Genomic DNA, 26,471 nt, shown 5'->3' on the forward strand with positions numbered 1-26,471 from the left:
CACAATAATTGCATTTTCCTCCAATTCCCAACGCTGCACAAGTCGTTAATCTGTTGGTTCCCGCTGTTTTATATATTTAAAAACTGCCCCATCTTTTCTTGGCCACAAATATATGTAATAAGGACCTCCACCGTTTGAAAATGCATTGCTTTAAATCCCCTCTTCGTTCAGTGTATGTTGTGCAGATATTGGGTTTAAACTTTAAACATGAGCAGCCAGGAGTCGCTTTGGAATTTTAGTGTCACTTGTGGAGAAACTGAAGTGGGGAAGTCCTCTAGAAATGAAAATAGCTTTGATTTACATGAGTCCTATGACAGTATCACTCAGCTAAGTTCTTGGCTTCAAACTTCTCGTTCAATCGAAACTGTGTCATCAGAAATGGATAGTTTCCCTGATATTTTTGAGGCCTTCATGAATGCTTCAGGTTCTGGAACATCTACCGGCAGTGTTGGCATAGGGGTTAAGCTGGAGACTTCCTGTGAACCTGATAAGGCAAAAACAAGTGAGACTAGTTCAAGGAAACCTGAAGATATGGTTCTTCAGAAGTGTCTGCACAGTGATGTGAGTTCACTGGTTTGGGCTGAGACTCACCTGGAGACTGGTAGAATATTGGTAGATTTTTATGCTGACAGTTATATTGTATGGCTGCAGGTAATAGACGCATCAGAAGAGCGGAAGAAAGAGCAAAATAATCGGCCAAAACGAACCCGGTCAGCTGAAGTTCATAATATGTCTGAGAGGGTAAGAGAATGGGAAAGCTTCATATACTTTTATGGTGTCTTCTTTCTAATCTTTTCATTTCAAATAATTTTCAATATGTATGTTTTGGTAAACAGAGGAGAAGGGACAGGATAAACAAAAGCCTGAGAACTTTGCAGGAATTAGTACCCAATTGTAACAAGGTCACAGTTGCTTCTATCTATATATTCCTCGTTTTATATCATATTATTTATTCTGATTTTTTATTAAGTTTTTTCTCAATTTCAGTCAGATAGAGCTTCTGTGTTGGATGATGCAGTGAATTATCTTAAAGCCTTGAAGTCTCAAGTTGAAGCAAGAATCATATATCTCTATATATATTTATATACACTATTCCATTCACTCACACTCCTGAAACTACTGTGCTGATACTTTTCTTGGTAAAATGCATCAGATTATGTCGGCTGCAAGAGGAGCTATATTACAAGCCTCATTCATGTCACCAAGTGGGGTTCAAAGTGCACAAGTTTCACAACTTTCCCAATTTTTGCCCATGAGGCAAGAACTAAGAATGGCTAATGGGTTCGGAATGGGAGTGGCAGCTGGCATGTGTTATTCTCCAGGTGTTTCTATGGTATCAGTTCCCTCGGCTGGCCTTCATCCTTCATTACCAGCAGCAGCTGTAGGCTTCCCTCTGGTGTCTCCGCCCGGAAATCTTATGCTTCCTCAAGTTCAAGTGCCGCTTATTCATTCAGAAACGTTGCCTCCGTCTGTCGAAACATCGCCCAGGCAGCCGAATCCTTTTACAGGGTTTTCTTCTCCATTCAACTTCTCAAGCCAAAGAGAGTATAGTTCTCAGGCAATGCGTAGCACTGCTATTGATCACCAATAACTTCAGATAAACCAGGTGCCTATTGTTTTAGGTCATGATTGCCCTGAACTTGTAATTTGATTTTATAAATTTATTCTGAGTTATTGAATTTTTCTGCAGGAAACTCTGCCATCTGTTTCAAGTTCTAAGATGCCATTGAGTCAGAAGACAACTCCTTCCATGACTGAGAATATAGTCTCTAAAGCTTCTTAATTCGACTCCCAAACAAGCTCCAGTTGTTCAACAAAGTTAAAGTGCCAGTTTCTGTATCTTAGTTTCAACTTCTTGTTGAGTTTATCTCTAGGAAAAGTGATATTTTGGAATCAACTCTTACACCAGAAAGTTAATTTATTTGCATCCTTTCCTAGATTCTTGTTCAAGCGGAATACCTGGACTAAACCTGACCAGAGTCCAATCCTGAAGCAATTTGTCCCGTTAACTGTTGAATAAATTAATAAAAAGAAAGTTTCAGCAGCTTGAATTTGGCTTCTTTAGTCTTTTCAATTCGTCAATTCACAAAAGTTAGCTAATTGAATAAGTTCAAGCACTACACTAATTGAATGCTGAAAGAGCTCAAATTATCTGTGAAAAAATTATATTTCTTGGAAGTTCCTGGAGATGTATCTATTTTGTACAATTCTGGAATGCTATTTCCAGGGTTACATGTATTTATTTCTTTTCTTTGGTGGGTGCCCTTGGAATCCTGTCAAGAACTTTGGAATTGAAATCCTGAAACAATTTCTTCATGTCTTGAGTGCTTTTACCAGCAAGATAATCTACCTCTCCTTGGAACCTCACACAGATAGCTGGCAATGTTTCCAGGCAGAGAAAGACTTTGATTCCGGAAACGAAAACACAATCCCAATTAGGCTCATTCCACAGAAAAGAAAATAACAGAGCAGGGAAGAAAGGTTCGTCGTCTTACCGAAATATAGGAGACTCGGAGAGCTGAAATATTCCCCAATAACAGAAAGAATCCAGAGCAAAACCAGTGTCTGATGACAAGAAATTAAGTGCTTATAAATCTCACTAAACCATCAACAAATTGACTCGAAAATGAAACTTTTTATACCAGAAAAAAGAGCCTGAAATCATTCCCAGATGAAATATCATAGAATTTTATCAGTAACCAGCTGAGGTTTCCGAAGAGAAATGCACAGGTGGATTCTGACAAGTTAAATTCATCAATTCTGTGAGGTGTTCTTCTGAAAATGAAGAACAAGTAATCACAGTTAGCTGAATTCAGAATTTCTAGGCTGCCTGGTGAAACTGTAAGGATTTGAAATCAAGAAGCAAATCACATTTGGATTAGGCTTGAAGATTTAGACCAGATTAAGAGGATGATCATCATGATGGTTAAGAAGTGACAAACTAGAGTAATGAAATGGAACTCCACAACTTCAAAAGTAACCAAATAATTGTCACCCCGATTAGGATTCCAGCTGATAAAGCCTTGTTCTTCCATAATACAATGTTAGCCACTGAAATATTTACCCAACCATGTGAGAATTGTCTGAAACTCAGGACACAACCCATTGTTCATCTCTAATTCAATAACTGAACAGTTTAAAATATTTGTAAGAGATAGAAAGATGAATACCATTTCCTCCTCCACCGAGGATATCGAAAAATCTTCCAGGAGCGGCGGATTCACGAGACATGATCAATTATTTATGTTGAAAGTTACTGTAAATTAATCAGTTTTAGTGGTGAAAGTAGTCTAATGAACTGGGTATATAAGGATTGTGGTTAATTCAAAGCTTTGAAGCTAAGAAACCAAATTAATATGAAGAAAGGAATGGCTTTGGCATGGCTTCAAAGGTTTGCTGCACATGCCAATTCAATAAAAAAGTTTGTTCATTCATGCATGGACTGGTAGACATGGAGGCAGATCTTCATGCTTTATGCAAATAAGGAATATTTTTTTACAAATTATTTTTTAAATGGAAAATTACGTGGCAACTGATCTGGCAGTGAAACATACCACGTGGATCACGGATGTCCCACATAATCTTTTAAAAAATAAAGACCCATTTTATTTTCGTAGAACCAAGAAATACAAATCGGGCTGACCCGGTTGGACTTAATAAATCAGGGTTTAAGTCGTTGAAAACCCTAAAAAAGTCATTCTTTTGACTCAGAAACTCGCAAAGCAATCGCAATGGATCCTCAGCCAGAACCAGTCAGCTACATCTGCGGAGGTACCGTACTTAACTTGATAAAGAAGTTAACTTTTTGCGATGTTGATGAACAAAAATTGATGCTAAGGAGACTAATTTTTCTTCTTTTTTTTGGGTGTAGATTGTGGAATGGAGAACACGTTGAAGCCAGGTGATGTTATTCAGTGCCGCGAATGCGGTTATCGTATCTTGTACAAGAAGCGTACCCGTCGCAGTAAGTGTTAATATTAAGATTTTTGGGTTTTTTTGGGTTTTTTTGTTTTTGGGGGTATCTTGTAAGTGCTTGCGATAACGTTTAGATGAACTAAGAATTAAGAGGTTTGAGCCTAATTAGGGTTTTAAAGTATCAAACTTGATTGTTTTGATTTTACGCTTCTTTATTTCAGGGTGCTGTTTTTTTCTTCATTTTTGGAGATTGGAATTCTGTAGTGGCTAATTTTTATGCTCTTTTGTTTATTTTTGAGTTTTGTTTTGGGTTACCGGTTCTCCATTTTGTATATTTTTATTGTTATAAGAAGTAATGCAGTCCGTTGAGGCAACGGTTTATATTGTAAAATGAGTTAATGGATGCTATACTATGTGGCTTTAAAGAGAGACGCTACGCATGCTGGAGTTGCTGGAGTTGAACTTAGTTGATGACTGCCTAGTGACAGAGATAGATTGCTGTCTTTGCTTATGTTTTCTGTGATGAGGATATATTAAGGAAGAATTTGTGGACTTAGTATTTCAGTATGTTTTGAAAGAGTTTAGAGTTTATATATTTGTCGTCAAATGCTTGGCTTGCGATATGGTTTAGATACGGTTGATGAACTATGATATATAAGTATTTGCCTTGTTGTAGTGCAAGCAAGCCGTTGTGTAACTTACGTGTACTACGTGGTTTTGAAGTTTAAACTTCCAGTACTTGGTGTACAGCATGTGGGCTTTTGAATTGTTCTATTTGTTGAGTGAATTTGTGGATTCATACTGTGAGAAAAGCTTTAACTAACTGGGATATCTTTGGATAGAATGTTGGAATTTTAACCCACAGTCTCTCCTGTTTGTGTTGGTCTTGTGTAATTAATGATCTAGCTCTCTTAATTTTTTGGTGCAACATCTGTGGTGCTTTTTGTTCTAATTTAACCTCTTGTATTGCTTGCATTGCATATTGATTTGACATTAAACGTGTTGCTCATTGCAGTTGTCCAATATGAGGCACGCTAGTAGATGGATGGAGTGGACATGTTATTGCTTGTGTCCTGAAGTATTGAAGCATTCCATGTCCTGTTGAAAGTCGCAGATGTTTTGTAGTATGTCTATAGTGTTTGAACGAACTTGTTCCTACTAGCATTAAGACTTACTTTCACTGGTTCAATGGTGAATCAGTATAACTACTTTCATTTGTGTTCCATGATGCAAATGTGTGGTGTTAATGGAACAATGTAATTCCGAAACTTCGTCGAAACAACAGTTATAGAAGTTTATCTGCAATTTTGTGTTGTGATCTCCATTAAACTCCATAGACTTCCTCTTCCTCTTTCAATCCAGCCCTGGCTTCCCTTCCTATTTCTTTCACTGTCCATCTTTACAATCCAGAAATCTAACTCATCTCCTTTCTCTTTCTTTCCCCATTCATTAGTTCTTTCAAGGTATAATATCCTTTAAACCCCCTCTTGAAATTTGCTTTTATTTCATCCCTAGTGGATTCAACCTCACAATTTCAACCCTACCAGCCCCCTTCAAATCATTCATTCAGGTAGACCTAAAGCATCTGTTGGCACAACAATCTGAAAGTTTTGTTAGGTGCATATAGATCCAATCCACTAAATACATTAATGAATTTATCATAAATTAAGTTATCATTAAGGTGATGTGATTAAATTGAGCCTGATCCCAGCTAATCATCAAAAGCAGATGGTGGGATCATTATCAAGTATGCTAATGCCTAAACCTTACTTTAATCTCCCTTTTAAATTGTCATTTACTCATCAAATTAAGTGTTATGTGAAGCTTTATATCCACTTACTAATTGAGTTACACATCACATCACCGAAAGATGATCAGCATTTGCTTATCTTTGACTAATAAAATAGAATAAACAATAATTATCTTGGTTAATTCTACAATGAAAAAAACATTTTACTTTGGCCCCATAAGAGCATGCCAATCTCAAAAGTAGTTTGAATTGGCTCTATTTTCTATCCACGCCAAGAACTTTTTGGCCTCTGGAGAACAATTTGGATGGGATTTATTTCGGATGCAAAATTTGAAATTTTTTTATTGATATAGGCGTATTACATCAATTATATATACATTTAATATATTATTTTATTAATAATGTTTTGTTTATAATTGAGTCATACAACTAGATAAAAATTACACAAAATTTATGTAAAATGATTATTTTGCCCTTTGTTTTTTATTTGATTATATGACTCATTTATAAGCATAATATTACTAAAATATATATGTGATATAATTTTATTGGGTAGACTTATAGAAGATATGTTACGTTTATTTCATTTAAATCTTTTTCTTAACTTTTTAATTGGGTATTTTGTAATCATAAAAAGTGTTTCAGGTTCATTTATAAGCTTAGTTTATCGTGTATGGGTGTATGGAAATTTGAAATTGAGATAGTTTGGTCATGATTAAGGTAGTTGGAGTTTGATATAATTTAAGATGGATAAAAAGTAATTAGTCTAATTCAAGATTAGAATACATACCACTCTAATCATTTTAAGCTTTACATTAATTATCTTAGTGATGATTAATAATAATACCCACAAAACCTCTCACTAAAGTAAAATAAAATAATGAAAAAATTAACTTTAATTTTTTTTTTTTTTTATTAACTAAGATGTCCGAGCTAGCCATCAATCCACCATCACTAACCTCAACTAATCTTAATCCTTAGGGGGAGTTATCTTATAGCAACCCACTGTCACGGTCCTTCAAGTAAATCATGAGATAAGGCCTGTAAGGGGTTACCTTTGCACCCAACATGGATTTGAACCTAAGATTATGGGTTGAACTATTTGCAGCCCCCTTGGTTCGTCCTCACTGTTTGGTTATCCATAGGTGTTAAAATTTCACATGATATTTAATGAATATAATAAATTAATAAAGCATTTAAATCCAATAAATATTAGTGGTGATTAATGGAATGTTTTTATATTTGACCACTACCATCTTATAACACTACAAATTGGAAATGGAAATTAGTAGTGACACAAACTTTGGTTCGTAGTTTACTACTACTAATAATTATTGATTTATAATTAAAGCAAAGCCAAAATAAACAAAGTTTGGCATGACAAATTGATAGCCCCACACACTTTCACAAATTCATGAGTAATCATAATTTATTTTTATAAAAATGAGCAAATTCCTCCTATAAATTGGGCAAGTGAATTGAGCCTTCCCTACCCCAAGTCAATCCATTGATTTTTCTTTCTCTTTGCTCATTTGGGTTCCATTTTTTCCCTTGAAAATGGCCATCAAAGTGTCAATTTTAGCTCTGTGTTTTGTGCTTCTTTTGAGTGTGGCAATGGCTCAAGATGTGAATTGCAATCCATTGGAGCTGAGCCCATGTGCCAATGCAATCACTTCAGCAAGCTCTCCCACACCCATTTGTTGCAGCAAATTGAAGGAGCAAAGGTCTTGTCTTTGCCAATATGTGAAGGACCCTAACCTTCAAAAGCTTATAAATTCTCCTAATGCTAGAAAAGTGGCCACCACTTGTGGCTCCCCTTTTCCCACTTGCTAAAGCTAGAGTCTTGTGTTTTTTTTCTTTTATTTGATGGGTTGGTAGTAAGTTTGTTTTATGGGTCAATTTGGATGTGGATTTTGCCTTTGATTTTCTTGAATTGTAATGGGTAGAGTTTTTACTTTTTTAAGTTGGTTATATTATATGGTTTATTAGCATAACATATAAATAACTTTGGTAGCATATGTATTTTAATTTTCCAGGGATTATCAATCTCTTCTTATAACATAAGATTCGGGAAGGAAAAAATGTAACAGTTCAAACATGACACTATATTTCATTTCTAAAATATAACCACCACCATAACAAATATACAACATGCAGCTACTCCCAATAAAAGACCATATGGTTTAAATTAATCTCTATCTTTTTTCTGTTTTCTCAACAAAACCACCAAAATGGTGGAAATTAATCAACCCAGAAGATGATTAAGCTTTCTCGTATTCACTGGGAGGGTGAGGATGAGGGTGAGGCTGAGTAGTCATGCCAAGGCCTTCGTTGTGGTGCTTCTGCCATCCACCGGTGTCGGCCCTGGAGTGAGCCCAGTAATAGAGGATTGATCCTATCAGTGACAACAATGTTAAAGCTGCCCCTGCAGCAAAGACGCCTTTGCGAAGAGTGGCACAGGATAGCTCATTTCCACCAAAGATTCCTCGGTACTTGGTGTGATATGCATTTTTCGCTGATCCTGCCAATAAGCATGCTTCAGCTCCCAGAAAGCTAATCCTGTTGTCATTGTTCAAATTTTTGGTTAGTAATTTTAAGTCAGTCTTTCTTTATACACACTCTCCACAATCTGGCAAGAAATAAACTAAAGAAACAACATTTTCATACGGTAAAATCTGCCATAAAGATTCAAGAATTCATCTCATGGACCTAAACTAACCATAGTACTTCGAAGAGTCTACAGTTTTTTGGCAGTTGAAGGAACTAAACTTTGGCTGACAATTTGATCTTATTGTGAAAACTACTCAATAACTTTTCATAGAAATAAAGTTTCCATTTCTATACCTAATAAACTTTTGATATTTAACTAATTTTTAGTTGCATTATTTAAGGGAAAAAAAAAAACTCATATCGCTAATACTACTCCATTTACACTACACTTACATAAGACAGCATAAAGTAGAAAAGAAGCATTATAAACGATAAATCAAATCTTAGGGAAATACATTAGCACAGTTTACCGTAAACTCGGTTACTTTTCCTTTTCATTGTGTTACAGGACATATCAGCAGGGTCTTAGGGAAGATTGGTAAACCAAGCAAGTCAAAGAGTAGTTGAAAAGATGGATCTTTTATCACACAAAACCACATGCATTTTATTAATATTTTCAACTAAAAGAAATCTAAAAAGTAATGCAAAGTAAAACTATTTACCACAATAAATTCCATACTGCTTGTCTACCTACAAGATCTAGTACTTTCTGAATGAGGATTTATCAGTCAGTACTTTGGTGTTTATGTCATAATGTCAACTGAAATAAAACCCTTTTTTTAGATCAAATCCACAGAAAAACCTTTGATAATGTACAAAACACTTCCAACAGGGCATTCACATTCACAAAAAGATCCATTTCGATTCTTCTAAAATAAAAAACGTTGTTATTTCCAAAATCCTTCATCAAGTGTTTTTCCAATTAGCTTCACCAAACCTATTCTCATCATCCTTCTAGACAACCACTATTCCCCAAAATGAGATTCAAAAAACAGCTAATAGCAATAAGCCAAAAGTAAGGTACTCTCAGTCAAAAAGGTGTAAACCATATTCAAATTGTCAAACCTCTACCCACCTAGCTACTTCCATTTCCCACATTAAAATACATATCAAAGAAAGAAAGAAACATAATATAATGAAACTCTGAAATGATAAGCCACTTATGTTAAAGCTTAAAGTTGTACTTGTGCTTGAACCTACAATCTGTGCTAGAACTTAAATAGTGTTGTTAAATTTCACATCTACACTGGTGTGGTATCACGTTCTTCTTCTAGTCATTATGTGTTATGTGTCACATCACTTTGTTTCCTAAAATTTGCAAGTAAATTTTCTAAGCTCTTGAGTATAATTATCAGTGACCTTTCAACAAATGATTAGTGACAACTTCAAAAAAAACACCCCGCGTTTTTACTCAGTTCTAACAAGTACACAAATTTCAACTTTCTATCATAAACAACCCTGTCCTTTTCATTTCCAAAAATAGTGATAAAAATCAAAACTTTACTTAACTTCAGCCAACTAGCGAATGAATCTAGAAGAGTACAAGAAAAAGGGATAGAACGGTAAATTTACCAGGAAACGATGAAGAAGACGATGGCGCAAGTGGTAGAAGAGCTGCCAGTAACAAGGCCTTTACCAAAGCAAAGACACCTAGTAAAGCCGTTCAACACAGCTTGACTCAATAACAGCAAACCAAACGCCGACAATCCGTACACCGTCGACGCGTCCGTTCCGTACACACAGTAAGTCTGCTCATCGTACTCATCCGGCACCACCTTAGCCTTCAAAAACCACCCAAGAAAACACTTAAAAAACTCAAAAAATGCATTTAAAAAAAAAAAAAAAAGAAGCAGCATCCAGCCATCAAGAGAGAGTACAGTGCTGCGACGTCGTTCGGCTCCGACGGCGAAGACAAAGGCGATGAGATGAAGAGAAGTGACGACAGCTAAAATGGAAACTGACATAGCCATGGTTTTCTTTTCTTTTTTTCTTTTTCTGTTTTTTGTTATATTTTGAGGAGAAGGAGAGCTGATAGATAAATATAAAACGACAAATATAAAAATAAATTTAACTAATAAAGAAATAGGATGAAAAGGACTCTGCTTTTGAGAGCGTGAAATTGTTTTTTGTATTTAATTATTTATCAGGCTGCTTTTTGGGATTCCTGTTTCGTGGATATTTGTTTCAAAGGTATGAACCGGATCCGGATCGGTCTTTCAATTATTGTCTTATTTGATATTTTGAGAGGTTTGGATTCGGTGGTCCACTGACCACCATAACTCTATGCAACATCTCTAAATCAGAAACCATATTCGGAATTTTTTTTATTTCAAGTGATGTATTTATTGATACAGAGTTAGGAATAAGTGAAAGATCATATTCTCCCGTTCTGTCATAAGTATCTTCATATTTTCTTGAATAGAAAGAAAACTTTCTTTTCTCGATCTTAATTTATATAGAAAAGTCAAATATTATGGTTTTAGTGGAATCATAAAAACTCAAATTTACATCGGTATTATAGAATTAATTGGTTTAGACATCATAAGGTACCTTAGAACGTATATATATATTAGTCTAATTGAATTCGACAACATATATATTTATTTTTCTATTTATTATGTTAGATATATATTATTTTTTAAAGTATAGAAAAAGAATCTAATTATTTATATATTACTTCAAATTAAATTGAAGAAATTCAATTGTTTTCAAAAAATTACTTAGATTTACATAAATTTATTCAGAATTATTGACATTATTTCATGATGTCAAAGAGATTATGATATCAGGATACACGTTGCAGAACGTGATTGGAAAAGAGATAGGGTTGTAGGCTTCGTGTCTGGTTTCGGGAGTAGCTGATTTTATCAAACAAGTGAAGTGGGACCCGACAACAGTCAGACTTATTGACAAATAGGTCTGCCCAAATAGCTGGACCCCGGTTGGCTTGTCGGGACACCTGTTTCCAGGTAAGTTCACCGGTTATAGCCGGTAACGATCTCTTGGGTAGGAATGAAATTGGGCTGCAGCTGGCCCATTGTGATTTGGGCTTGAATCCTGGCCCAAGGCGTGAGATGGGCTGATAGCCTGACCCATATGGCTCATGTCCTGATAAGTTGGCCCTTATTGGCTTCACTGGAATTCCATAATGTCATATCGTTATGAGTAATATTACTATTATCAATTTTTATATGCCGTAAAAGACAATTAGATGAAAGTTTATTTTTAATTTAAAATCATCCAACCATCTTTTTCCACATCAGTTTTGTATGCCAAAATTTGTAAGTGTAATATTATTCAATCGCTATTGATACCGATAAAAATGATATAAGAACATTTTTCATCTATTACAATTTTTACGTTTAGTATTATATATACAATATTAATATTAATAATACTGTCACATCCCATTTGTCAATGAATGAGAGATTAAGATAACTTATAAGTGGGAAATCATCTTAACTAGGTAGATAGGTGTATATTGGAGAAAGATATCCATACGGGTTTGACCTATTTCGGAAAATACTTATTTGTATAAATGTATTTGAAGAGGATAAAGTATGAAGAAAAATATAGTGTATAATAAGATCCTTAATTTGATGATTAGTTGAGATGTTATTTCTTGCCTAACCTTATCCAATTTCATATTTAAATAAGTAACTCATGAAACATAATTATAAATGTTATCACATTGATCAAATTGAGGTTATATACAAAGCATATGCCTTATATCACATTATTCCATCTTAGTCAACATTTATATATTTTGTTATATGTATTTGACAACTCAACATTAACATCCACATATATCAAAATAATACTAATGAATAATAGTGTATATTATCTCATAATATACACTATTATTCATGAAAAGATATATGAGTTTGTTATGTAACTTAACAATTATTATCTTCCACTTCCTCGGCCTTGACTAGCACAACCTTAAAAACCTCGAGTTCTTTATCTCTACACTTGTGGGAATGGAGGTCACGAATATTACTTATAATGACTTTGATACTATGATAAATGAGTTTGGGTAGAACTCGCTTTCAAAAGCTAATTCAAAGGAGGAGTCAGTCTAACCACGTATATATCATTAATTTGACGATGTGGGATAAATTTAACTTTTAACATAAATTATGAAACTAATAATGTGGATTATGAATATTAGGATCTGGCATAATCTGAGGCATCATTCTTATCTTACAAATTAGAATATGCTTCTATATTATATTTGCATGTTCTTATATATATATGCATACGTCAAATATCAAACAAGATAAACTATGATTGAATTAACAATAATAAATTAAACTTATAAAATCTAATTTATTTCGTTTGGTACAACTGTTCCAATAGTATTTATTNAACCTTATCCAATTTCATATTTAAATAAGTAACTCATGAAACATAATTATAAATGTTATCACATTGATCAAATTGAGGTTATATACAAAGCATATGCCTTATATCAAATTATTCCATCTTAGTCAACATTTATATATTTTGTTATATGTATTTGACAACTCAACATTAGCATCCACATATATCAAAATAATACTAATGAATAATAGTGTATATTATCTCATAATATACACTATTATTCATGAAAAGATATATGAGTTTGTTATGTAACTTAACAATTATTATCTTCCACTTCCTCGGCCTTGACTAGCACAACCTTAAAAACCTCGAGTTCTTTATCTCTACACTTGTGGGAATGGAGGTCACGAATATTACTTATAATGACTTTGATACTATGATAAATGAGTTTGGGTAGAACTCGCTTTCAAAAGCTAATTCAAAGGAGGAGTCAGTCTAACCACGTATATATCATTAATTTGACGATGTGGGATAAATTTAACTTTTAACATAAATTATGAAACTAATAATGTGGATTATGAATATTAGGATCTGGCATAATCTGAGGTATCATTCTTATCTTACAAATCAGAATATGCTTCTATATTATATTTGCATGTTCTTATATATATATGCATACGTCAAATATCAAACAAGATAAACTATGATTGAATTAACAATAATAAATTAAACTTATAAAATCTAATTTATTTTGTTTGGTACAACTGTTCCAATAGTATTTATTTATTTTTCTAAATAGAATTTTAGCTAGAACATATATATTATATGGAGAAGTATTTTTTAAAGGGAAATACTAAACTTACTTATTATGCATATTAAATGGATATCGTGAGTCTCGACTAACATGAAATGCGAGGTAGATAGTCCTTATCACGGCCATGTCGCATTCCACGTCGGTCAGGATGTCCATTCAGTATGGTCTTACTCCTTTGTAAATTAATTAAATATATAAATAAATTGAAATAATAATTATTTTATGTTTATCTAAATTATTATCCATATATTAATCAACACATCAGCCATATGAGAAATTCTAATCAAAGTAAGTTTTGACCTGACCAAACTTATCAAATTAGGCATGTGCACAAAAATCCCTTTAAATTAAATAAAATTAATTAATTAATTATATCCAAAAACTCGTAACAAAACCCAACTTACCATATATGAAAGAAGAAGATCAAAGTGTTACGATCTTCATATATTCTCTCAATGTACAGGAACTGGCATTGCCTTTAAACTTGCTTTCAGATAAGATTGCCCTGTATATATCTTGACGATCGTTTGAAAATGGCTTCCTCTGATCTCTCTATGATACTTCCTAGGGTTCTTATCGTCTCTCGAAGAACCCTTCGCAAGAACAAGTTTGTGGATTTTGTGGGTTCGTTTCTCTTGTCTTCTCTTTCTGCGTTTGTTTTGTAGATTTATGTATATGGCATATATTTTACGTTCTTTTTATAGTGTTTTCACGTGATTTTTCTGTATTTTTCTTGATGTTTATAATTAGTAACAAATCTGTAAATATTAGAACCAGTCATACATAACATGATCTGGGAATTTTTTGTTCTATGTTATGCTAATGGATCGATATGTGTACATTAATATATGTATATTTTTTTCAGTTAGGGTTTTAATATATTAAACGGAGTGACTCTTCTTCTTCATGAAACTTTAATATCTTTAATAATTCAATATAAAATTATAGAATTTCGACAGTAGGGTAGATGCATAATGAAACACGACAACTGGTGGACGTATGAGTAAATCATTGAGAAAGATGGATGATGGAATAACAAAATTAACTTACCAAATCAACTATAAGATGAGTTTTGGATTACAACTTTATATGTGTAATGTTTTTTTTTTTATTATTGTGTGAACAGGAGAATATCATCTAGATCTAATTGTGAGCTATGGAGCTGTGCCTGTGATCGTCCCAAGAGTCAGTGGAGTTCACATGCTCTTAGACAGCTTTGAACCGATTCATGGAGTTCTTCTCTGCGAAGGAGAAGACATAGATCCCTCCCACTACGAATCAGAACTCTCAGGATTTTCCACTCAAGAGCTCGAAGAAATCAGAGAACTCCACGCCAGTGATACCGCAATCGACAGAGAGAAAGACACAATCGAGTTGAGACTTGCAAAGCTTTGCCTGGAAAGAAACATTCCATATCTCGGAATTTGCAGAGGCTCACAGGTGCTCAATGTCGCCTGTGGAGGCACGCTTTATCAGGATGTCGAGAAGGAACTTTCAAAGATGAAAGGGAATTTGCAGAGAGTTGTGCATATGAACTATGAAAATTATGATGGGCACAGGCATTTGGTGAAGGTGCTGGAGGAGACGCCATTGCATGACTGGTTTAGAGATTCTTTGGAGGAGAATAGAATGGAGATTATGGTGAATAGTTATCACCATCAAGGTGTAAAGAAGCTGGCTCAGAGATTTGTACCAATGGCTTTTGCCCCGGATGGTTTGATTGAAGGGTTTTATGATCCTGACGCTTATAATCCTGAAGAGGGTAAGTTCATTATGGGCCTTCAGTTTCATCCTGAGCGGATGCGCAATCCTGATTCTGATGATTTTGATTATCCTGGATGCCGATCCGCTTATGAGGTAATATAAGAAACATTTTTAAGGTCGAGTATGAAGAAGATACATTGATCCTTTCGAAGAATCTAAGTTTTAAAGAGTCTTTGTGCAGGAATTTGTGAAGGCAGTGATTGCTTATGAGAAGAAGCTGAGTAGCTCGGCAAGAACACCGAAGTCTGTCACGTTTAACCAGGAAATGGAGAAGAAGAGGAAAGTACTTGTTCGGAGTTTCTCAATTGCAAGAAACATGTACAGTTCAGGAGGCGGGAAGGTTTCAGGTCAAGAATCCGACTTGCAAGTCGGAGCAGAGTTCCTCGAGGTTAACCCTAAACCTAAATGAGTTTCAAACAATTTTCATGCTTTCAATCATTTAAATTTCCCGACATGGTACTGTATCAGTAATCCTAATCCTAATGCATGGTTATGCAGGCAAATACTGCGTTGAGTTTACAGCAAGAGAAGAGGCTGAAGCAAATGGGGGCAACAGTAAGGAATGCATCTTCATACATACAAAGATTGAAGAAGAATGAAGAGAGGGAGAGAGTGGCAAGAAACATAATGGGGAAGATGTCGATAGAGCAATTATCTGAACTCAACTCTTTCTACCATTTGATGGGTCAAATTTGTTCCGAAGCCTTGGAGAAAAAGCTTCACGATCTAGTTCTGGTCAATGAAGAAATCACCGAATAACTTAAATTTATGTTTCCCTCAATTTGTTGTGGATCAATTGTAATCCTTATGCAATGTTTGTTCAAATTAGCGGTTGTTTTATCTGAGTTTGATCTAATATATGCAAAATTGAAGTGATGTACGATCACTTATGATTTTCAAATCCTAAGTCTCTTTTTTGTGAACCATCAACTCAAGTGATAAGACAACTCAAATGATAAAACTAACGCTAAGATATATAATTAGATATATAATTAAAACACACGGTCTTACATTCAAATCCCCCTAGGTCTCAAAATTTAAGTGGAAAGTCATGACAATGAGTTAATGCACTTACTTCCCAAAAATTAATCAAAATACGCGTAAACTGAATTATACTGAAGTACACTTTGGTTTAAAAAAAGAAAAAAGTTCTCTATTTTGTGTTCAAAAGAATCAAAACTAACAAATTCAGTAGAAACATGGGCACTTCAAATATGTGAATCACGCAACAAGGGATTGAAAAAACAAAAAAAATAAAGCATCAAGAGAGCCGTGTAACGAACCTTATCATCAATTCATATAAATAGAAGTATTCCTTTTAACAAACTGTTCTTCAGATGGAGTTGACAAAACGTAAAGACTTTTTAAGAGTTAGTAACTAGTACAAACATGGGGTTGCTCAAACTTGACACTTACACAACCTCCCTATCAAAAATCAGAATCCCCTTAAAACGACAGCAAATAAATTATTACATCCTAAGTACTGATCATCAGGGCATAAAAAAAGAGCCTGTTTTTTTTTTTTAATACAAACCATTTGTCGATATGGATATGGGTATGGATATAGATGTAGAAAAGAACAAACTGAAACTTGCTCACACTGATACAGCAAGCCAAACACATCTTCACCTCGCTTACTAGTAGCTCAGCACTTCAGCAGCTTCTCTACACTATAAAATCGAGACTTATTGCAGTTGATCTCATTCCATTTCAAAGTGTTCATACCGTGTAATGCATTCTTTTCTTCTCTCATCCTTTTTTTTTTTTTTTTTCCCTTCCTCATTTTCATTTAAGTCATTTATAACTAACAGGATATCAAACACCATAATCACTCCAAACTCGACTTGTGATCTTAAAACTACAACAAATTAAGGTAACTTCAACTCACAGTAACCTCTTCAGGAACAAGATATGGTTGGATGGTGGTTTCCAGAATGGTTGCAGCATTACAATTGCAGTCATATCCCAGCATCACCTACGGCAGAAAAATATAAAATCTGGGTGCTCAACTTGAAGTAGTCTTAACCAATTATCAGCAGCCTGCAAGAGGGAGTTTGTCAATTTGCGCTCACAACCCCCATTAGAGGTCCATACCGATCCCTTAAACTTGTATGAAGCGAGACCAAAAACAGGTAAGGACATCTTAGCAACACCATCAATCTTGTTGGGATATGTCACAGCTGGAGCTTGTGCACTTTGTGGAACTGCAAAAGTTCGGTATGATAAATCAGAAAGATTACAAAATCTTCATTTGACAGTAATGTAACAGAAATAAATCATCACACTAAACATAGAACCAAAAAAAAAAAAAAAATAGCCATGAGTAGTTCAAATACATGCCTTACAGTTAAAGAGCTTTTATTCCACCCCAACTACAACACTTTTTCACTCTTTCTCATAATAGAGGACTCGGAAAGAAAATGTTCCATACTAATGGATTCAAGTCCATATAGATATAGATTTCCAAACATAAGGTTAATGATTACATGCCACAATACAACACTTGCGTTATTGAATTTCATGAAAAGGCCTGTAACAATTTTTGGCTTCAAATATTTACCTAGACCCACACAATTACTCCATCTAAACAAATCAACACACATAATACCCAAGTAGTGCACAATAATTGGCATAAAGATCCACAGTATTCTCAGAATATAAATAACACCGACAAAGAAAAATTAGGCACAAAAAATCAATGGCAGCTTTTCCGTTACCTCCCATTGGTGTATGAAGAGAATGATACGTCAAAAAGCATGCATCCAGATCTTTTAATGTTGGTCCTGTTGGTATTCTGTAAATCGGATACCTACAATTTTTCAATCAGGACCATTAGTTTAAATATAAATAAAGGAGAATCATAGAGGTAGAGGCATAAATTATGTTAAACAACAATACCAGGCCACAGAAATCCAGCTAGAAGGCAGTAGGTCACAACTTCTTAGTGTTTTCAGCTTAGGGAAATGGGAGGCGAGAACTGATATCTGTGATGACAAAAAGATTCAGGAAAAAATCAGAACGGATTAAGGCTAAAAATTGGGTGAACAAAGATCCCTAAATAGCATGGGTTTCTATTTCTTTTAGAACACACATAAGAAAAAAAGAAGAAGTAATTGCCTTGTTAGCTAAAGGTTCCCGGCTATAAGGAGCATCTCGTTCAAGATATTCAAATAACAAACAACCTTGAAAGTTTGTAGATTCGCCCTCATCACTAGAAAAGTCTTCTTGAACACTATGCTGATCTCTCAACGACAATCTATCCATCCTAATCTTGTTTTCTTTACAATGATGACTCCATTGCTCCCTTGAGCATTTCATTCCTCTTTCAGGTTCACAGTCACTGCTACCATCACTACTTGAGTCCCTAAAATCACTGTCGCTATCCTCACCTAATTGCCTGCCACATAAGTTAACTGTTAAAACAAAACGATAGCATCTCTCTCTGCATAGTAATATGAGAATCAAACTGGCATCAAAGAAAAAGTAGCAAAACATACAAGCTAAGGGGAAAAAAAATTCTGAGGCTATCAATAACTAAAGAGTTGCCTTAAGTTGCACTTGAGCCAGTAGAGCTCAGCACCAGCTTTAACCAACCTCTATAGGCAATTATTTTAAACAATAGCTCAAAGCCACAAGTCAGCTAAGAGTACAGCATCAATCCTCTAAAAGAAAGCATAGGCCAATATATCATCCCTAACCCTCAACTACACCCCATGGACGCATTATCCCTTATTCATTCAAGGACACTGTCACCTTGTAAGGCAATAAATTGCTCCCACATCAAGATTTACTCTACTCACCTAGGAGGATAAAATCCAATAGCGGATCACCCCGATCTTCTAATCTACATTTAGAATAACTGTAGACGGTAAGATATCATTCTCTAGAACAAAATACCAACATCAAGTTGGCATTTACACAAAACTCCTATAACTCCACGTTTACAATCCTCTGCCCCCTCTCCAAACTACATTTCCCCAATCACAAGAGGTTATTCCTTGTTCAAACAATCTCTTGACATCACATTATATCTTTAATCCTAATTATCCATCTGGTCAGTAAGTTTTCCATGGTAATCAACTTGTTCAGTCCAGATTTGTACTAATATTCAAATAATAAATCTATAGAAACAGGCAAATCAACCTACGGAATAAAAATAAACCCAACAGTATTTGATGCCAGTAACATAGTTATTACCTAGATTTCGCAACAGATGAGTTCGTAGAATCAACGTATATTTGAATGCCAGACAAATACGGAACATAATACTGAACAACACAATCACTGTCGTTCAATACCAGAGGAACCCCTGCACCATAAGCACTCCACTCCCAGAACGACTCCCACAAATCACCAAGCACAAAGTACGGCCGATACTCCACGTCACACGTCCTCCTCCCCCTCATCGACATCGTAGTCTGCCACCAATTTCAAAACAAAACAAAACAAAAAAATTATATTTTCAGAAACAAATACGAAGCAATCAATCACTAAACTAAAATAAATGCTAAGCAATAGGTATCCAAACCACAGTACCATTACAGAGATCAAATTCTTTAAAAATAGAAAATAAAAACATAAAGTAAATGATAAGCGGCTGAGATTCAAATTCCAGTACCGATACCGAGATCNAGTTGCACTTGAGCCAGTAGAGCTCAGCACCAGCTTTAACCAACCTCTATAGGCAATTATTTTAAACAATAGCTCAAAGCCACAAGTCAGCTAAGAGTACAGCATCAATCCTCTAAAAGAAAGCATAGGCCAATATATCATCCCTAACCCTCAACTACACCCCATGGACGCATTATCCCTTATTCATTCAAGGACACTGTCACCTTGTAAGGCAATAAATTGCTCCCACATCAAGATTTACTCTACTCACCTAGGAGGATAAAAGCCAATAGCGGATCACCCCGATCTTCTAATCTACATTTAGAATAACTGTAGACGGTAAGATATCAGTCTCTAAAACAAAATACCAACATCAAGTTGGCATTTACACAAAACTCCTATAACTCCACGTTTACAATCCTCTGCCCCCTCTCCAAACTACATTTCCCCAATCACAAGAGGTTATTCCTTGTTCAAACAATCTCTTGACATCACATTATATCTTTAATCCTAATTATCCATCTGGTCAGTAAGTTTTCCATGGTAATCAACTTGTTCAGTCCAGATTTGTACTAATATTCAAATAATAAATCTATAGAAACAGGCAAATCAACCTACGGAATAAAAATAAACCCAACAGTATTTGATGCCAGTAACATAGTTATTACCTAGATTTCGCAACAGATGAGTTCGTAGAATCAACGTATATTTGAATGCCAGACAAATACGGAACATAATACTGAACAACACAATCACTGTCGTTCAATACCAGAGGAACCCCTGCACCATAAGCACTCCACTCCCAGAACGACTCCCACAAATCACCAAGCACAAAGTACGGCCGATACTCCACGTCACACGTCCTCCTCCCCCTCATCGACATCGTAGTCTGCCACCAATTTCAAAACAAAACAAAACAAAAAAATTATATTTTCAGAAACAAATACGAAGCAATCAATCACTAAACTAAAATAAATGCTAAGCAATAGGTATCCAAACCCCAGTACCATTACAGAGATCAAATTCTTTAAAAATAGAAAATAAAAACATAAAGTAAATGATAAGCGGCTGAGATTCAAATTCCAGTACCGATACCGAGATCAATCCAACATCAAGTTAGAAATTAATTCTAAAAAATTTAATATTATTTGCCACGAAGTAACGTTACCAGAGCAGTGTATTAGTATTCAATCCAAAAACGAACCTTGGACAGATATTGAGCCGGCACAGACGGCGTGATCGACTCCAAAAACCGTTCCACATTACTCAAAACCGGTTCAAATGCCGGTTCCGCAACAATTTTGGGAACGTCGTTTGAACCGGTACGGTCCTCCGGCTCTCTAACTACCACCGACTCTTGCGGTTGTTTTACCGACGATTGACTCGGCGTCACGTCGCTCTTAGCTCTACGGAGTTGCTCGTTTATCGAATTCTGCTGCGCTCTGCGTGCCTTGGCCGGATTGTAAAACCGATCCTCACCGCGATGACGCGTAAACGGCAAACCTGTCCCGAACATCTCTACACAACCAAACGAGAAGAAAAAGATAAACCTAATCTGGTTGTTTTGGTACGGATTGAATAAGAATTTGGTGAGAAGTGAAATAGATCAGAAGGAACGAATAAGAGTTCCGTCAAATAAAACCCTAGTGGTTATAATGGAGATGGTGAAGGGCACAATGGTAAAATCAGTTCAGCAGAAGGAAAAGAAATCGAGATTCAAAAACCAGACTCTGAATAAATGAATGATGGGCAGAGGAAGAAGAAAAGAAAACAATTATTCTTTAAATAAATTAGCCCCTTGAGTTTTGAGTATTTTATAGGAACCCTGTAACTTTAAAAAGAATTAGAAACACCCCCTTGGTATTTGTTAATAATTTATTCCCAAATATTTTCAAACGAGCAAGGATAATTAAGTAAATTCACTTGATTTTAATACTTGAGAAAAATTTGTTTGTCTCAAAAATCAATCTGAAATTCAGAGCTTTATCAAAATAATTTAATATTTTAAAACAAATACTTGAAATATCTAAAGATCGTAGTTACCATTTAAAATTTATAAAAAAAATAAGTAAGACTATTTTTCTCATTTCATTACTATTTCCGAACATTTAAACCAAATGAGATTCGTGAAATTCAATTTATCTTTTATTTTCAAGAACCAAAAACTATATTTAAATATTAAATAAAATGTGTCTTTAATTATCTTTCTCTTTTCTTTTTTTCTTGTCTTTACAAATTCGTTATATACATTAATAATAAATGATAAAAAGATGTATATATTAAAACTTTTAAAAATATAGGGTTCTTATGAATATCTCAAATATTTGGGGATAAATAAAAGTTCACTTTTTTTCTTCATAATTAAATAATTTAAAAAGAATTTAATAATTTTTTTTTTTAATGTAAGTATAAAAAATAGATTTGACTAAATCGGGCTGTGATTGGAGGAAAATGGAAAATACGGATTAGTTATTGAGGGGTCAGAAACGACGTGTCGCCATGTGAGGAGAGATGGTGAGAGACACGTGTATGGTCAGATTTGAGACATGGTTTGGCTGTCTTTTTCTTATCCCATTCGATTTCATCGAGAAATTTTAATAGTTTTCCCGGGTAAGAAGTGTTGCTTCCACGAACGCGCTTTTTTGAATTTGAGTTCCACGCGCCAACGCTTGGGGAAATCGTGGGGCCACATCGCCACGTTTGACGCTTGCCTGCCTAGTCACAATAGCTTCTCTCTCACTTATCCTTAATTATTTAATTAATTAATTATACAGTAGTTGAGTCGTGTACGCTTAGTGTAGATATTTTGTTTTTCCTAAATAATCAACCTCAGATAGTCTATGAAAAGTAATACGATTATAACTTAATTTCACAACTTCTCTTATAATTTTAATGAATCAATAGATTAATGCTGTTATATTAACTTTCATTATACATAAGACATAAAAAACATTACTAAAAACAAATAATTATTTCTCACGAAGGAGTAGTTATTCATTTATAAAGAATTATTGTTCTTTAAGGAACCACCAAAGTAAAAGTTATTCTTTTTATAAGGAATGGTTGTTTCCTCTATTAAAAATGATTATTCCTTATTTATAAATAGTAATTTATTTGATTGTTCTTTCATAAGGAACGATTATTCCTTCTATGAGAAACAATCATTTCTTTATAAAAAAATTGTCGTTCTCTATGAAGAAACGATGGTTTCTTTGGTTTATTCAAAATTATTTTGATGTGATAACACCAACTCAACTGTCAAGTCAAAGGTTGTAAGAAAAGTTTGTGAGGATAGGTTATTGGTGTAACATTACTCACCATTTATCATTCCATCTAATAATATATAATTCTAAATAGTGATTATGACGGTGGAATGTTGTACTAGTCAACTACAGGATTAGTCAAAATGCGCGTAAATTTATCTTAACACTCTATTTTAAAAAGAAAAAAAAAATTGTATAATGTGGTATACTTTTTTATTCATCGACCAATTGTATGTCCATTCGTTAGATATAAAATTTTCTCGTAGTGATATTAATAAGGCCACAACTATCACCTACTCAAAGAGGGGGATGATCATTATTGAATAGACTTGGACTCATGAAGAAGTTGGGAGATGGACAAGTAGATTTGTGGCTACAAAATTGAAATCTCATGGGTCCCTAAATTGCATGCTCACCTATTTGTGCACCTTGGTTCACTCATTTTCAAAGAAAATAAATGATAAAAGAAGAAAATTCAAATCATTTTGAAAAGGGAATTAGATGATTAGTCATTAAAGTAATAATGGATTGTTAATGTAAGAAAATTTATTTTCTTCAACCACATTTATTATTTAGAAATTAATTTATCAAGTATTTCATAAGGCGTCTTTCATTTTAATAGTAGGTCGTTTTTACGGTAATAAGTCAAGTTAAGAATAATTATCAAATCGACGAAGCTTGATAGCAGATGAGCAAGTAACCAACACCAACTCTCGATTAACCACTTGGTGTGTGGTTATGGCAAGACTTTGAGTGAGCAAGAGTTTTTGTATTCAAATCCTACAAAGTGGTCACCTACTATATTTGTGATTTACCTGGTTTGTTAAGTTTATAGAGTGTTCAATAGGTCATAAGGATCAGTTGAGATGCGTGTAAACTGGTCCAGACATCCTGATTATTAAAAAAAAAAAAAATCAACGATTAGTTAAGATGTACGCAAACTGACTGAACAACCTGGTTACCAAAAAAAAAAAAAAAATTCTCAACTCTGGCTCCCTATTGAAATTATTAATTAATCATAATGTTTATTTTAACGCAATCCAATAATTAGAGAGTTAAAATTTTATATTACAATAGTTTAATTTATTAATTAAATATTTTTTTTAAGACGTATCTAAATAAATATGAACTCCCTTTACATCCAAGTAAGACGTTTATATTTATAAATCTTGATCCTTAACATGTGTGATTAATTAGATAACAAGTTCAAACTAATTAATTATGATTAACTTATTATGAAATAAATTAGAAATGTGATATTATAGTTGGGCAAAAACCATATAATATAATGATTTTAATCCTTGAGTTAAAAACATACCCATATGATTATAAAGTAATACTACACCAACAACACTTTCTCACAAATTTTCTCTCACAACCATAATGTGTCAGTTTATAATTGGTCAGCTTACAATTAATTAGTAGGACTCATGTGAGACTCATTGTGAATTAACCAATTGCGAGCTCTTACGTCAGGATTGTGAGAAAAAGTTTGTGAGAGAGGATTTTTGGTGTAATATTTATTGGTGATTATAAGATATTTACGATAATTTGTTAGATTATTTTATGATAAAGTACCAGTAACGCTTTAAATATATCTAACCTTACGCTTAATTTATTATTATATTCCATATCCTTCTTGTAAGTTAGTATTAATTATAAATTAATTAGCAATTATTTTATATTTAATTATATTCAAGAGGAACAAAAGGCCGACCTTCAGCACGTCACGGCAAGATAACACGCCAGTCGGTCACATGTTAAATATTTAAGAAATTAAATTAACAAATAAATAAATAAATATGGGGTGTTTGTGAAGAACAGAAAAAGATCTCTCACGTGCAATCACAATTTTTTTACCTATTTTTTAATAATACTAATAATAATAATTATTATTATTATGCAAGGATACGCGATCAACTCAAAGCTATCGCAGGCACATAGTGAAGCGACGATCAAATTAGACTCAATTGTAAGATAGTTATCTTTCAGATCACGGATAAACATTATCTTCTAAATAAAGGAGAAGATCACGGGAACATTCTATACAATTTTAATTAGTTAATTATGTCATGGATCATGAGATTAGCTTTTGAAAATCATGTTATTATCCATAAATTTTTTCTTGTAACTGTTGCAATTTCATAATATAAAAACCCCTAAAAAGCATTGTAAGGGAGTTGGAAACTCTTGAGAGGAGAGATTATTATTATAAGACAGCAAAAACACCGGAAGCAGGCTTAATTTGAGCTCCTCCAATCACTTTAAAAACCTTATTTGGTTCCTCTTTTTTTTTTTTTTTTTTCATAATTTAATATATTTACTATTAATTATTATTAATCACGCTCACATCCTACTCAATTTTGAGTATCACAAGTTGTTACAAATTTTCGTAACAACAACAACAATAATAATAAAGTTAATTTTGTTATTAATTAAGGCTAATTATACTTTATTGGATACAAATTTATTATTTGTGTGGTTTTTGATGGATTAAAATGTTTACTTTGAGTTATTATCAAGTATTTCATTATATATATTTTTAATTAATTTAATTCAATCTTGAATTTTTTATTTAATTATTTTTCTTAACATGGTCTCCATATACATATAATGTATTATTTTATGTCCACGTCAATAATGGTTTATTTATTTATTATATAGAAAATTGGCATTGATTTGTGAAAATAATTGGATTGACAACAATATTTTATTTGGGGGAATTTGAAAATTTGATTTATTTTCTTAAATAATTGTATTGAATACCTTATGATCAAAATGTAAGGATAAAAACATAACAAAAAGATAAAAATATAAAAAAAAAAAAAATGGTATAAGAAGCAAATAATTTATATACGTCCGTTTACCCGAAAAATAAAATGTTATCCGAGTGATATTTATTTTGTAATTTATGTCAAGACGTTTTCAATGTGATACAAAATTTGATGTTAACAATCAAAAGGTAACTAAAAAAATAAATTAAACAATCCACAAAATGTGTTTATAAATTATGAAAAAAAAAAAAACAATGTTGATAAATTAATAAAACATTTTTATATTATTTTTTAGGAAGTGATGGGCATGAAAGGCCCCAAAATTAAAGATGAGGTTGGTCGTTGAGCATGACATTTAATTTTCCTTTCGGTAGCAAAAAAGTGGCAACAAAAACACAAAATTTGACTTTTTTGGGCAACGAGTAAAGCATAATTTCAATTTCAATGTCTGGGAAGCCTTCATTCAAATGTTTTTGTTTCTTTATAATAATAATAATAATAATAATAAAAACTAAAATACCCCTATAATCTCGAGATAACATCAAACTAATTATTATTTTAAGAAGATTATTACTGTTTGATTTTGATTTTATAATTTATATTTAATAATAGTATTAAGGTTTTAATTCATTATTTTAGTAGTCATTATTACAATTTAGACCAAAGAGTAATAAATAATTTTGAAGATAATAGTATGAAAATAAAAA

General features: G+C 33.5%; 6 protein-coding genes across 6 annotated transcripts; 3 read left to right on the top strand and 3 right to left on the bottom strand.

The window, feature by feature from the left end:
- Positions 1–207: 207 nt before the first annotated feature.
- Positions 208–1,783, top strand: LOC116109775 (transcription factor PHYTOCHROME INTERACTING FACTOR-LIKE 13-like). The gene is made up of 6 exons (XM_031395997.1): positions 208–561; positions 652–741; positions 837–902; positions 988–1,047; positions 1,154–1,558; positions 1,691–1,783. Exons 1-6 carry the CDS (start codon positions 208–210, stop codon positions 1,781–1,783), a joined length of 1,068 nt encoding a protein of 355 aa, XP_031251857.1.
- Positions 1,784–2,239: 456 nt separating this feature from the next.
- Positions 2,240–3,231, bottom strand: LOC116109776 (reticulon-like protein B14). The gene is made up of 5 exons (XM_031395998.1): positions 3,171–3,231; positions 3,065–3,127; positions 2,643–2,848; positions 2,496–2,565; positions 2,240–2,403 (listed from the first exon to the last, which is right to left on the bottom strand). The coding sequence occupies exons 1-5, from the start codon at positions 3,229–3,231 to the stop codon at positions 2,240–2,242; spliced, it is 564 nt and encodes a 187-aa protein (XP_031251858.1).
- A 401-nt stretch (positions 3,232–3,632) lies between these two features.
- Positions 3,633–5,239, top strand: LOC116109844 (DNA-directed RNA polymerases II, IV and V subunit 12). The gene is made up of 3 exons (XM_031396082.1): positions 3,633–3,771; positions 3,872–3,964; positions 4,931–5,239. Exons 1-3 carry the CDS (start codon positions 3,732–3,734, stop codon positions 4,951–4,953), a joined length of 156 nt encoding a protein of 51 aa, XP_031251942.1. The 5' UTR covers positions 3,633–3,731; the 3' UTR covers positions 4,954–5,239.
- A 2,510-nt stretch (positions 5,240–7,749) lies between these two features.
- On the bottom strand, positions 7,750–10,259 carry LOC116109843. Its single transcript, XM_031396081.1, has 3 exons — positions 10,093–10,259; positions 9,788–9,996; positions 7,750–8,224 (listed from the first exon to the last, which is right to left on the bottom strand). The coding sequence occupies exons 1-3, from the start codon at positions 10,183–10,185 to the stop codon at positions 7,927–7,929; spliced, it is 600 nt and encodes a 199-aa protein (XP_031251941.1). The 5' UTR covers positions 10,186–10,259; the 3' UTR covers positions 7,750–7,926.
- A 3,506-nt stretch (positions 10,260–13,765) lies between these two features.
- Positions 13,766–16,014, top strand: LOC116109835 (putative glutamine amidotransferase GAT1_2.1). Its single transcript, XM_031396070.1, has 4 exons — positions 13,766–13,976; positions 14,479–15,209; positions 15,298–15,504; positions 15,615–16,014. Exons 1-4 carry the CDS (start codon positions 13,886–13,888, stop codon positions 15,873–15,875), a joined length of 1,290 nt encoding a protein of 429 aa, XP_031251930.1. The 5' UTR covers positions 13,766–13,885; the 3' UTR covers positions 15,876–16,014.
- Positions 16,015–16,391: 377 nt separating this feature from the next.
- Positions 16,392–21,480, bottom strand: LOC116109827. Its single transcript, XM_031396062.1, has 6 exons — positions 20,932–21,480; positions 20,396–20,616; positions 18,234–18,513; positions 18,015–18,100; positions 17,834–17,925; positions 16,392–17,320 (listed from the first exon to the last, which is right to left on the bottom strand). Exons 1-6 carry the CDS (start codon positions 21,241–21,243, stop codon positions 17,088–17,090), a joined length of 1,224 nt encoding a protein of 407 aa, XP_031251922.1. The 5' UTR covers positions 21,244–21,480; the 3' UTR covers positions 16,392–17,087.
- Positions 21,481–26,471: the final 4,991 nt, after the last annotated feature.

This window comes from Pistacia vera, unplaced genomic scaffold (genome assembly GCF_008641045.1).
Source record: "Pistacia vera cultivar Batoury unplaced genomic scaffold, PisVer_v2 Contig59, whole genome shotgun sequence".
NCBI classification, from domain to species: Eukaryota; Viridiplantae; Streptophyta; class Magnoliopsida; order Sapindales; family Anacardiaceae; genus Pistacia; species Pistacia vera.

Excerpts from the sequence above, each read along its gene's own strand:
- LOC116109775 (XM_031395997.1), top strand. The coding sequence starts at position 208 with ATGAGCAGCCAGGAGTCGCTTTGGAATTTTAGTGTCACTTGTGGAGAA. Across the intron at positions 742-836 it reads TTCATAATATGTCTGAGAGG|AGGAGAAGGGACAGGATAAA; the intron begins GTAAGAGAATGG and ends TTTGGTAAACAG. Across the intron at positions 1,048-1,153 it reads TTAAAGCCTTGAAGTCTCAA|ATTATGTCGGCTGCAAGAGG; the intron begins GTTGAAGCAAGA and ends AAAATGCATCAG.
- LOC116109776 (XM_031395998.1), bottom strand. The coding sequence starts at position 3,231 with ATGTCTCGTGAATCCGCCGCTCCTGGAAGATTTTTCGATATCCTCGGT. Across the intron at positions 3,128-3,170 it reads CCTCGGTGGAGGAGGAAATG|TTATTGAATTAGAGATGAAC; the intron begins GTATTCATCTTT and ends TAAACTGTTCAG. Across the intron at positions 2,404-2,495 it reads TCCGAGTCTCCTATATTTCG|TCTTTCTCTGCCTGGAAACA; the intron begins GTAAGACGACGA and ends CCGGAATCAAAG.
- LOC116109844 (XM_031396082.1), top strand. The coding sequence starts at position 3,732 with ATGGATCCTCAGCCAGAACCAGTCAGCTACATCTGCGGAG. Across the intron at positions 3,772-3,871 it reads AGTCAGCTACATCTGCGGAG|ATTGTGGAATGGAGAACACG; the intron begins GTACCGTACTTA and ends TTTTGGGTGTAG. Across the intron at positions 3,965-4,930 it reads CAAGAAGCGTACCCGTCGCA|TTGTCCAATATGAGGCACGC; the intron begins GTAAGTGTTAAT and ends TGCTCATTGCAG.
- LOC116109843 (XM_031396081.1), bottom strand. The coding sequence starts at position 10,185 with ATGGCTATGTCAGTTTCCATTTTAGCTGTCGTCACTTCTCTTCATCTC. Across the intron at positions 9,997-10,092 it reads CCGAACGACGTCGCAGCACT|GCTAAGGTGGTGCCGGATGA; the intron begins GTACTCTCTCTT and ends TGGTTTTTGAAG. Across the intron at positions 8,225-9,787 it reads GTCTTCTTCATCGTTTCCTG|GATTAGCTTTCTGGGAGCTG; the intron begins GTAAATTTACCG and ends CAATGACAACAG.
- LOC116109835 (XM_031396070.1), top strand. The coding sequence starts at position 13,886 with ATGGCTTCCTCTGATCTCTCTATGATACTTCCTAGGGTTCTTATCGTC. Across the intron at positions 13,977-14,478 it reads CAAGTTTGTGGATTTTGTGG|GAGAATATCATCTAGATCTA; the intron begins GTTCGTTTCTCT and ends TTGTGTGAACAG. Across the intron at positions 15,210-15,297 it reads GATGCCGATCCGCTTATGAG|GAATTTGTGAAGGCAGTGAT; the intron begins GTAATATAAGAA and ends GTCTTTGTGCAG.
- LOC116109827 (XM_031396062.1), bottom strand. The coding sequence starts at position 21,243 with ATGTTCGGGACAGGTTTGCCGTTTACGCGTCATCGCGGTGAGGATCGG. Across the intron at positions 18,514-20,395 it reads TCATCTGTTGCGAAATCTAG|GCAATTAGGTGAGGATAGCG; the intron begins GTAATAACTATG and ends CTTATGTGGCAG. Across the intron at positions 17,926-18,014 it reads AGCTGGATTTCTGTGGCCTG|GTATCCGATTTACAGAATAC; the intron begins GTATTGTTGTTT and ends GAAAAATTGTAG.